This window comes from Podarcis liolepis, assembly GCF_965112155.1.
Source record: "Podarcis liolepis genome assembly, chromosome: 13".
Lineage (NCBI taxonomy): Eukaryota > Metazoa > Chordata > Lepidosauria > Squamata > Lacertidae > Podarcis > Podarcis liolepis.
The window spans coordinates 40,525,471-40,536,709 of record NC_139573.1 but is presented as its reverse complement, the minus strand read 5'-3'; the positions used below and the strand labels follow the sequence as shown (position 1 = coordinate 40,536,709).

The window sequence follows — 11,239 nt, the reverse complement described above, 5'->3', positions numbered from 1 at the left end:
AGTTCCAGGGGAGAGCCTTTCTACCATGCAGGCCTGGTGGCGACTGCTGCTGCCACTGCTGCCTGGGGGCATCCTCTTCCCAGGCCCCTGGGGGGTCAGCGAGGGAGGCACCTCTGTTTGGGATGAGGGGGGTGGCTCAGGGACCAGGGCCGGTGGTGGCTGCTGCCCAGAGGAGACCCAAGAATAGGGGAGAGGAGGGTGGAGGGAACACTCCACAAGGGAGGGTGTTCGATAAGTGGTGAGGGGCTGCCAGCTCTGCAGGCAAGGGGTGACATAACTGGGCTCCTGAGCGCCATAGGGGTGCTGCAGAAAGAACGTAGCTGGCTAAGGGAGCTGTGGACTCCAAAAGGTTTAAAACCTCTGCATTAGATTAAAACAATGCTGTACATTTAATTGCGTGGACAGGCAGAGTCCCCCCAACCCCAGGCGACCCCTGAGCAGAATAATGACTCAAGACAACATGCTATGGCAGGGGTCAGCAACCCGCGGCTCCGGAGCCGCATGTGGCTCTTTTACACCTTTGCTGCGGCTCCGGGGCGGATACTAGCGAGGGGAGGAGGCGCATTGTGCGCCCCGACACTCCCCACTGTGGCGGGCGCTGTACTGGCTGTGACGTCGCATGGGGGCGGTGCGTGCATTAGTCATGCACCGTCCCGACGTCACGTTCCCGCCCGCTTTCAGATCGGAGGGCAGCGGCGCGCATGCTTTAAATGTCGCAATGGTTTTGCGGCTCCCAGGTTTTTTTTCTTCGGAAACGGGTCCAAGTGGCTCTTTTTGTCTTAAAGGTTGCAGACCCCTGTGCTATGGGGTTAAAATTGGCCACAACTTGATTAAGTTTCAGGTGTAGGGAGATCTTGGCTCAGGCACTGGGTGTTTATCCTTCCCAGTCCCCAGCCGGGGATCTGGGAGACTTCAGGGTTATCCAGAATACACCCCTGACCACCACAATCACCTGGGTTTTCCCAGTTAGTGCCAATTCCAGGAGAACATCTAAGCTACATACATGGTCCTTCCAGTTTTAAGTACCTGTGGCAGCATATATGACGGTCGGCTTTAGCTCTGCGCTTTTTACTGTGCTGGGTTTTCTTTTTTTCTAGTTACCCCATAAGTTTATTATTTTCTTACAGCATTTTTTTTTTTGGGTGTGTGTGTTTCTCTTTTATATTTTTTGACACCTAGATACATCCTTTTATGAGGCACCTCAGAAATAAAATTGATAAAAGGCACCTGGAAGACGTACGCTTCGAGTTCTGTCTTGCTGCAGAAATGTTGTTCGCCGCAACCCTGTCTTTTAAAAGCAAACCTTGGAGCCTCTTATTGAATGGAACCTGAGGGGGGGGGGGACCTCTCACATACTCAAGTTATCTTCATTAGGCTCCTTTTGTATCTGCTTCGCTGTGCCCCTGCCGACCTCTGTCTTGCCATCATGAAGACTTGGCAGGGGAGAACAGCCAATTATAATAATCTGCCTTTGCTTCCGAGCACGAGCAAGTAATTTTTCTCTCCTGCTTAGGTCTAGTTTTATCTCACTGGTAGTCAGGTGTTTGGCACCAGGTGTCTAAAAGCTGCTGCCTCTTCTCGCTTGCCTACCGTTTTGATTCAGGGAGTTTTATGGCTCTTCTTTTCTCCCACACCAGCCATTCTGCTTTGATGGCATCTCATTGCATTGGAAGGCTCCCTGCCAGGGTCACAGTAGATGTGTGCAGGGATGTGTGAACAGTCTCCGGATGATCTGTAGCCTTCCCCCCAAAAAAACTATCCGAAAAGTAAATTATTCTTATCGCCATCATTTTAATCTCACTCTTCAGCTAGGTGGGTGGTGGGGAAACCTGCAGCACCGATCCAGGGATATTGAAATGTGCCAATCGGGAAAGACATGTCACAAAAGGAAAAGCGGATGGGGAGGGCAGAGGAGGAAAAAATGGTATTCTTTGTTACAGAACTCATCCATTCGTGGAGCTGAACCTAAGCACAGTGGCAGGGCTTCTCCTCCCTCGCCCTCTGGTGGTCTCAGTCATGGCACTTGGTAAATGGAGACAGGAGCTCGGATGGAGTCGGAGCTGCGCAAGCATGATGGAATTTGAAAGAAGCCATCAATTTCAGAAGAGGAAAGCTGGGTAGAAGAAGGTGCTTAACTCTTCCACTGAGACCATATAACACCAGTCCTGAAAGACCTACATTGGCTCCCAGTATGTTTCCAAGCACAGTTCAAAGTGTTGGTGCTGATCTTTAAAGCCCTAAATGGCCTCGGCCCAGTATATCTGAAGGAGCGTCTCCACCCCCATCGTTCTACCCGGACACTGAGGTCCAGCGCCGAGGGCCTTCTGGCGGTTCCCTCACTGTGAGAAGCGAGGTTACAGGGAACCAGACAGAGGGCCTTCTCAGTGGTGGTGCCCCCCCCCGTGGAACGTCCTCCCGTCAGATGTCAAGGAAATAAACAACTACCTGACTTTTAGAAGACATCTGAAGGCAGCCCTGTTTAGGGAAGTTTTTAACGTTTGATGTTTTATTCTGGTTTTAATCTGTTGGGAGCCACCCAGAGTGGCTGAGGAAACCCATCCGGATGGGCGGGGTATAAATAATAAATTATTATTATTATATCATCATAAGCCTAAGCCGGAAGACTTTACAAATAGCAGGGTGGCAGGTGGAGAAACAGCTGAGCTGCTAAACGACATGCAAATCTCCATTTTGAACATTTTAACATTCTGTTGGCAGCTGCCCAGAGTGGCTGGGGAAACCCAGCCAGGTGGGTGGGGTATAAAAATTATTATTATTATTATTACTATTACTATTATTATTCCACTTAAAATAATGCCTTCAACTGAAAAGCCTATTCCTTGGCCATTGCTGTGAAACCAATGGTTCTGATCCGCATTACCCAGGTAGAGGGCAGTTCAAAACAGCCTTTGAGGTGCACCAGAGGAAAGGGTCCAGTGTTTGTGCTGTAGGAATAGCCACTCCTGGAGAAGCCCCAGCAACAGAGGAGTTGGGCCGTGTCAGCTTGGAAGCAGATGGATCCCACAGACAGGAGGAAATGGCACCGACAGGGATGGCTGCGACCAACCGGTCTCCTTCCCACCGCATTCTGCTGGGGATTTCCCGCTGTCAGACTGAACACCGTCACAACCGTGGCTCAAGACAGTCTGTGCAGAAATTGGGTGAACGTGTCAGTTTTGGGTTTTTCCCTTTCTCATTTTTCTACTCTTTTAAGTTCAGCCCTACACATCTCAATACAGTGGTACCTTGGGTTACAGACGCTTCAGGTTACATATGCTTCAGGTTACAGATGCCGCTAACCCAGAAATAGTACCTCGGGTTAAGAACTTTGCTTCAGGATGAGAACAGAAATCGTGCTCCGGGGGGGCACGGCAGCAGCTGGAGGCCCTATTAGCTAAAGTGGTTCTTCAGGTTAAGAACAGTTTCAGGTTAAGAACGGACCATCAGAATGAATTACCGTATTTTTCGTTCTATAGGACTATATTCTATATTCACAGGCCAGAACAGAACTGAACTGAAGGGTTCAGCCAGCCTGCTTATATAGAGCTCCACTAGAACGCAACAGTAACCATTTTCTGTAACTATCCAATCACTGAACGTCACTTTCAATCCCTTATTTGCATATGATTTTAGAATGTTTTATCGTTTTACTGTTGTTAGCCGCTCTGAGCCCGGCTTCGGCTGGGGAGGGTGGGATATAAATAAAATTATTTGTTGTTGTTGTTGTTGTTATATGTGGACCTGAGTGGAAACTATCTACAGTATCCCCCTGCTGGCCCAGGGTGAGAACTTCAGTACATAACAATTACGTATTTTGTGTTCTCATTTTGTATTTTTTTTTGTCATGAACTGCCCTGTGCTCTTCAGATGAAGCACAGTATGCAGATTTTAACGAACCAAACCTTCTGGTCATGCTAACCGAAGTTAACTATCCTCTGTCCCTTGCAAGGTTGTATGCCCACAGAGTTTCTCCATACCCTGGATCAATCACAAGGTGAAGTTCTTACCCGTCCTGTGCCTGTCGTCTGGTAGGAACATATTACAAAACAGCCACAGAAGGAATATTGCCATATGAAGGAAGCATGCAAATATGTTAGATTTGCATAATTTATTTAGACTGCAGAACCCAGGGTTTCTTGAGTACCTTATTGATCTCTTCGAGAGCCAGGGCGATGCAAACCGATGTGGAAAACCCATCATTTGTGTTTCTTGCAAAGGCAGCGCTAGTTCTGCTGCTGCCCTTCTCTGACGACTTTTCCCTTCTCAAGCTGGAAACTCAACATGACAAGCCTGAATTTGCAATCAGTGCTTTTGACCAGCTAAGAATTACAGATGTCCTTTCACATTTATTACCCTGCCATCCAGTATCTCCAGCCTAGTCTAGTGGTGTAGCGTCTTTTTATTTTATTCTTTTTTATTTTAAAAGAACTTTTAAGTGGAAAGAATCTCTGGGTAAGTTTGAGGCACCAATTCCTCTCATTTCAGAAATTTAATTTCTTAATAAGGCAGGTTCGGGAGTCTCTGTTATCTTTGCCTTCGTTTTCCTGTTTTGCACGTGGTTATTTCTTTTAAATGCGTGTCAGGATAAAACTGCCCACTTAAAAAGACAGAATGAAAGACCTGGATTTGACTGACAGCTCCAACTGGGGGCCAGCAATTAAGTCCCACCCACCCAAGGCAGAATGTCATCGGAAGCTTCCTTATTCTGAGTCAGACCATTGTTCTCTATAGCTCAATCTTGTCTACAATGACTGGTAGTGTCTCTCTAGGGTTTAAGGTCTGGGCTGGGGGTTCTGCTTACTTTCCTTCACAACAGAAATGGCCATCTAAAGCTCACTTAAAAAGGGGGAAAAATAAAGCCTGTTTGATGTAGGTCACACCTATGCAAAGTACCTGAAGCACAAATAAGGTGTCTGGCTCCCCCCCCCCCAAAGAACTCTGGGAACTGTAGTTTGGCGTGCTGGGAATTATAGTTCTGGGAAGGGTAATTTATAGTTTCCATGGAAAAATCCATGTATTTTTAAAAATGTGCTTTAGATGCACAGGGGGTGAGTGGTTTTGCCCAAAGTGCTTTCTTTTTGCCTTCTTTTTTATTTGTGGCATAAACTCGGTCATTGTTTGGCTAGCTTCCTTGATAATGATTTAAGGCGCTTCAAGATGGGGACCAGATTTTGCAAATTCAGTTCCGATTTTTCTGTGCATGCATTTGGCAGGCTGAGCTTCCACATATCCCCATGGAGTTTCTCTTAGAGGTTACTGTCCACACGCTTTTCACTGCGCAGATACTGGAGGTGAGGTAAAACCTCTCTTAAATTGTTTTGGTGGAGTTTGTCTTCTTTCTCTCGCGGAACTGGTGAACAGTGACAGAAGTTGTTTCAAAGATGACTCACAAAGTCTGTGAAGTCTCGGTCAGGAGATTTTTATTCCCAAACCAGGTACAAGCATTACTGTAGCAAAGATATTTCCGACTGTTAAAATTAAACAGCAATTAACAGTACACTTCCAAACCAAAGTTTTATCTCCAGCACGTCGTAAATTACAGGAACAGTCCTTCGACAGATTTTACAGGCAATACTCTTCGGACAGACATCTACCATCAGGCGTCTGCAAAAATGAAGCTGAGTGGTCTTCTTCTTATTGGCACCTCCAGCTGATGCTAATTAAGCTCAGAGTGCCACTCCCATATATAAAGGAAAACTCTGGAACCCTTTAGAAATTTTCTACTTGTTTCTGGCAGAATAGATTCCCCCCTAACACTTCTACCATGCTATTCTGCTACTCGCCATGGTGGGCAGAGCCTGATGGACAGCATCACTGCTGGAATTTATTTTTATTTCCACCCGTCCTCTGAGACATCTGGAGATGTAGGCAGGTGTTTCTGTACCTGTGCAAACCTTAAAGATTACCCAGGGTGTGTACAACAGACTAGTTATCATGTTTCATAACACGCAGAACAGAAGCTTGTGCTTTTTCTGTGGGTGGTGGCAAAGGAGATGGAAATAACTTTTCCATTTGCCCATCTTGTTTTTAATAAGGAGGCGTTGTACAAAACCTCTGTGATTTAATTTTTTTGAAAAACAAACAAACCCTGTTGTACGTATTGCCATGTCTCCCTGTTTGCCCTGTGTTGGAGATAATGAGAGTATATCTTCTCTGGATTGGGCATTGATAGAAATTGATAGAAATAAGTTTCTTTCCTTTGGGTATTGGGGGATGCTAACAAAATAGGATCTTGGGAGGGACACCTGGGGGTCATCTAGCCCAACCCCCTGCAATGCAGGAATTATCAGCAAAAGCATCCATTGACAGATGTCCATCCAACCTCTGCTTAACAACCTCCAAGGAAGGAGAGTCCACAACTTCCCGAGGGAGACCTTTCCACTGACAAACAACTTTTACTGTCAGAAAGTTATTCCTGAAGCTTAGTCAGAATCTCCTTCTCTTGCAACCTGAAGCCATTGGTTTGGGTCCTACCCTCTGGAGCAAGAGAAAACAAGCTTGTGCCATCCTCCATGGGACAGCCCTTGAGATATTTGAAGATGGCTATCATATCCCCTTCTTTGGGATTGTGTTTTCTGTGACCACCCTGCTCATTAAGTTGATAATGTTTGGAGAGACTGGGTGACTTTTTCCATATAGGAGACAGGCCTATGGCAAGTAATATACTGCACTTTTCTAGCAACAGATATCAGTTATTTCAACTTTTTCAGATAGTTGAGGATGAGAGGCTTGCCTCACAGATCAATCTTGTCCGTGTGTCTGCTCAGGAGGAGAAGAAGAAGAAGAAGAAGAAGAAGAAGAAGAAGAAGAAGAAGAAGAGGAGGAGGAGTAGTAGTTTGGATTTGATATCCTGCTTTATCACTACCCAAAGGAGTCTCAAAGCGGCTAACATTCTCCTTTCCCTTCCTCCCCCACAACCAACACTCTGTGAGGTGAGTGGGGCTGAGAGACTTCAGAGAAGTGTGACTAGCCCAAGGTCACCCAGCAGCTGCATGTGGAGGAGGGGGAATCGAACCCGGTTCACGAGATTACGAGTCTACCACTCTTAACCACTATATCACACTGGTAGGTCCCATTGAGTTCAGGGGGACTCTGGTGAGTGTGTATAGGCTTGAAGGTAAAAGGCAAAGAACCCCTGGATGGTTAAGTCCAGTCAAAGGCAACTATGGGGTTGCGGCGCTCATCTCGCTTTTCAGGCTGAGGGAGCCAGCATTGGTCCACAGACAGCTTTCCAAGTCATGTGGCCAGAATGACTAAACCGCTTCTGGTGGTGCTGTGATCTAAACCACTGAGCCTTTTGGGCTTGCTGATCGGAAGGTCTGTGGTTCGAATCCCTGCGACAGGGTGAGCTCCCGTTGCTCTGTCCCAGCTCCTGCCAACCTAGCAGTTTGAAAGTACACCAGTGCAAGTAGATAAATAGGTACCGCTGTGACAGGAAGGTAAACATCATTTTCGTGCACTCTGGTTTCTGTCACAGTGTCCCGTTGTTCCAGAAGCGGTTTAGTCCTGCTGGCCACATGACCCGGAAAGCTGTCTGTGGACAAACGCTGGCTCCCTCGGTCTGAAGCGAGATGAGCACCGCAACCCCATGGTCGTGTTTGACTGGACTTAACCGTCCAGAGGTCCTTTACTTTTTTACCTTTATAGGCTTGAAGCCTCGTTTCTTCATAACTTGTGTGGAGGTTTGAACCCTGGGTTTCCCACATCTGACTTCCTCAAACAGCAAGTAGTTAAACTGTGGATTCAGTCCTGTTCATAGCTGTAAACTTTCCCCTTTTCTTGCGAGGAATCCTATTCGGAATAAGGGAATTTCCCTTTAAAAAAGGGAAACGTTGACAGCTATGCTCCTGTAAGGTGTAGTGATGGTCATCTGCTTCGATGGCTTAAAGGAGGATTAACACAAATTCATGGAAGATAAAGCTATTTGTGGCTACTAGCCATGGCGGTTGTGGTTTCCCTCCACTGCCAGAGGCCTCTGAAAACCAGTCGCCAGTGGCATAGCAGGGGGGGGTGCAGAGGGGGCCGGCCGCACCGGGCGCAACATCTGGGGGCTAGGTTTAGGGGGCGCAAATCCACAGGTTAGGGGGCACAAATCCACGGGTTAGGGGGCGCAAATTACTTGCCTTGCCCCGGGTGCTGGCAACCCACGCTACGCCACTGCCAGTCGCTGATCATGGAAGGTAGGATTCTGCTCAGATTCTCCTTGCAGGCTTCCTGCGGTCATCTGGTTGGTCACTGCGAGCCCAGGGTGCTGGTCTCAGACGGGAGTTTGGCACAATGCAGCTGACACTTCTAACCTTCTTAACTCAGGCTTATCGCTCATGAGGCACCCAGTTGAATGAAGCCCAGCAGCTCCAAGGGCAACCCACCTGTGTCTGCTGCATGCCAGGGGCTGAACAACACAGGTGGGATTTTCAAGCACTTGACGTACTTCAGTTTGTGGGCAGGCTCCATCTTTTTCCCCCTCTTGAGACAACCATCCGATAGCCAGATGGGCTCAGGAAGGGAGCAAAGTACTGAAAAATACAGAATGGTTTGGGAGTTCTCTTTCACTCTCTTTTTTAAAAAACCAATACAGTGGTACCTTGGGTTACATACGCTTCAGGTTACAGACTCCACTAACCCAGAAATAGTACCTCGGGTTAAGAACTTTGCTTCAGGATGAGAATAGAAATCATGCTCCGGTGGCATGGCAGCAGCAGGAGGCCCCATTAGCTAAAGTGGCACCTCAGGTTAAGAACGGTTTCAGGTTAAGAACGGACCTCCGGAACGAATTAAGTACTTAACCCGAGGTACCACTGTATGAGTTGATTTTTTGTGAAAGGACTGTGAAGGAGGCTCAAGTTCAAACTGGGTATGACGGTAAGCTTCTTAGACAACAAGCGATGTGCAAATATGAAAAGTAAAATAAAATAAAATATTGCACCATCCTCAGAAGTTCCTTGTTCCTTGAAGGCTGTACGCCCAATAACATATTTCTTTCTCTCTCTCTCTCTCTCTCTCTCTCTCTCTCTCTCTCTCTCTCTCTCTATCTCTCTCTCTCTCTCTCTCTCTCCACACACAATTCTGTGCTGCCCTATTCCATACAAATCAATCCTTCCTTCCTTTTTGTCCCCTACTTCTTTCAACTTTAGTGGGGTATAAATTTATTCCTCATTATAAGCACACAGGTAATATCCCAGTTTGGCAAAGACTTGGGCTGTATGTACACACCATACCATCAAAGCACATCTTCCCAGGAACTTTGCTAAGGGTGCTGGGAATAGCAGCTCCGTGAGGCGGCAAACTACAGTTCCCAGGATTTTTATTGGGGGGTTTGCTTTAAATGCATGGTGTGTACAGTACACAGCCTAAGTTCTGACTTCCGTTCCCTAACCTAGTAGCACATTCATGTCATGGAAAAGAGGTGCAACAGGAACTGAGTGGTTAAGCACCCGACACCCAGCTGCAGCGAGTTAATTTCGCTGGAGAAGAGAGGTTTGGCCCCTTCCTTCTCTAATGTGTTTTCTTCAGCTCCAGATCACAACCTTATAACGTTAGCGGGGAAAGTGAATTTCACTTTGCGGGAGGTAAAGTGGACTGATCTTTTCCCAAGACACCTTTGCAAGACTCTTCTGTGGCCACGAGCAATTTAACAGAGCAATTTCCCACTCGTTTATTGCAGCTTTAATTCCAACATCTCCCTCTCTCTCTTTTAAGCATACGAACAGTTTCCAAAATCATTGTTCTTAAACAACAAATTAGCCATACTTGCAAAGAGGAAATATATATATATAAAACAACAGCAGCATATGAAAGCACAACTCTTTTTTCTTCTTCCCCAAAATAACATCTGCAAAAATTAATACCACGTTGGATCTGAAAAGGATCCCAGGGAACATTTTGTTTGTATGTTTTAAGACATGCTTTGATTCAGTTGAGATTGAGTGTATTTTTAATATGTGGGGTAAAACCAGACCCCCTTATTCACAGCACAAAATGCCATCAGCAAGATTACACACACAAAAACACAACAACTCTGCCAATTTGCAAAACTCCCCAGCACCCGAGCCAGCAGCACTAAAAAACATCTTGTTACTTAGCACTTGGTGAGGACTTTTCTCCCCTTGCAGCTGATCGATCAGTGGAGTTTATGTATCTGGATGTGAACGCTTATCTCAAGCAAGGAAAGCGTTGTGTGTCCAGTCACTGGTATCCAAGGGAAACGACATGAAAGACTTAAACATCTTCACTTTCTTCTTCCTCTTCTTCTTGCACACGGACTGTTCATGCAAAACATACGACATTTCCACATGCAGCGTTAGGCAGAAATTCAACTTTGCACAGAACTTGCTAAAAGGATTTTCGTTCTCTGCCTCAGTTTGTTTGTTTTTTTGACAGGCAGAGGACTTTATCGCTTGTAACACACACATGAGGAATCTCCCCTTCTTCTCCCCAGTTCTGTTCCTCTGTCTAGCAGCACGCTGCCATAGGACTTCCATCCTTCCATCCTCCAAAATAGAATTCCACCCACACCCACACCCCAAGCAGAACTCTGCTCCTGTCTGCCCACCCACAGAAGAAGTGACCCAGGCGATGGTCTTAGTACAGTCCCATGATTGCGATGCCAACGTCTTTGGACGGCCGGCGGTCTTTGACCAAAAAGTTGATCATGCTCTCCGATTTGATGAGCAGGTTGCAACCCAAAAAGAAGACCCCAAAGACCACAGTCAAGGAGAGGACACAAAGGACCGCGATCTGGACCACTCGGGTGATGAAGAGGTTCCTCTCATCTGGGAGCAGGACCGACGCACCTCCATCGCTGGCCACCACTGTCCCTGTCCCATTGCAGCAGCCAATCAAAGTGCTCAGGTCTTGGGACCGGTTAGAATACACCCCTTCTTCCACTAGCGTCTGATTAAATAAAGTCCCGTTCATTGTATATCCACCAGAATTTCCAGAAAATAAGAACAATGGACGCAGACTTGAGCTTCCCTTATGGATGACCCCACAGTTATGAAGACTTCTCAGCAAGACTTCTCTGTCTGTCTCCTTGATTCCTTCTTCTTTTAAAAATCAAGATAGTGTCAGCCAGCAGAAGGGAGTGGAGAGAAAGAAAAGGAATTCCAGTACGAGCAAATCGCTCCTCGGCAACAGCTTCACCAGATCTTTAAGGAGAAGCAAGGTAATTCCAGAAGCTAAGTTTCCAGGGGGGAATGTGCAGGCAGGCTGGCTGGCTGGCTGGCTGGCTGAGAACTCA

At 46.8% G+C, this 11,239-nt stretch overlaps 1 protein-coding gene and 1 long non-coding RNA gene across 2 annotated transcripts; both read right to left on the bottom strand.

Annotated features, from left to right (window-relative positions):
* Positions 1–5,403: 5,403 nt before the first annotated feature.
* LOC310690840 lies at positions 5,404–10,578 on the bottom strand. Its single transcript, XR_014518192.1, has 3 exons — positions 9,059–10,578; positions 8,154–9,006; positions 5,404–7,975 (listed from the first exon to the last, which is right to left on the bottom strand). It is a non-coding gene; the product is annotated as an uncharacterized lncRNA (long non-coding RNA).
* Positions 10,579–10,581: 3 nt separating this feature from the next.
* On the bottom strand, positions 10,582–10,917 carry RPRML (reprimo like; the record flags this gene model as incomplete). The annotated part of the gene is made up of 1 exon (XM_083471566.1): positions 10,582–10,917. One exon carries the CDS (start codon positions 10,915–10,917, stop codon positions 10,582–10,584), a length of 336 nt encoding a protein of 111 aa, XP_083327692.1.
* Positions 10,918–11,239: the final 322 nt, after the last annotated feature.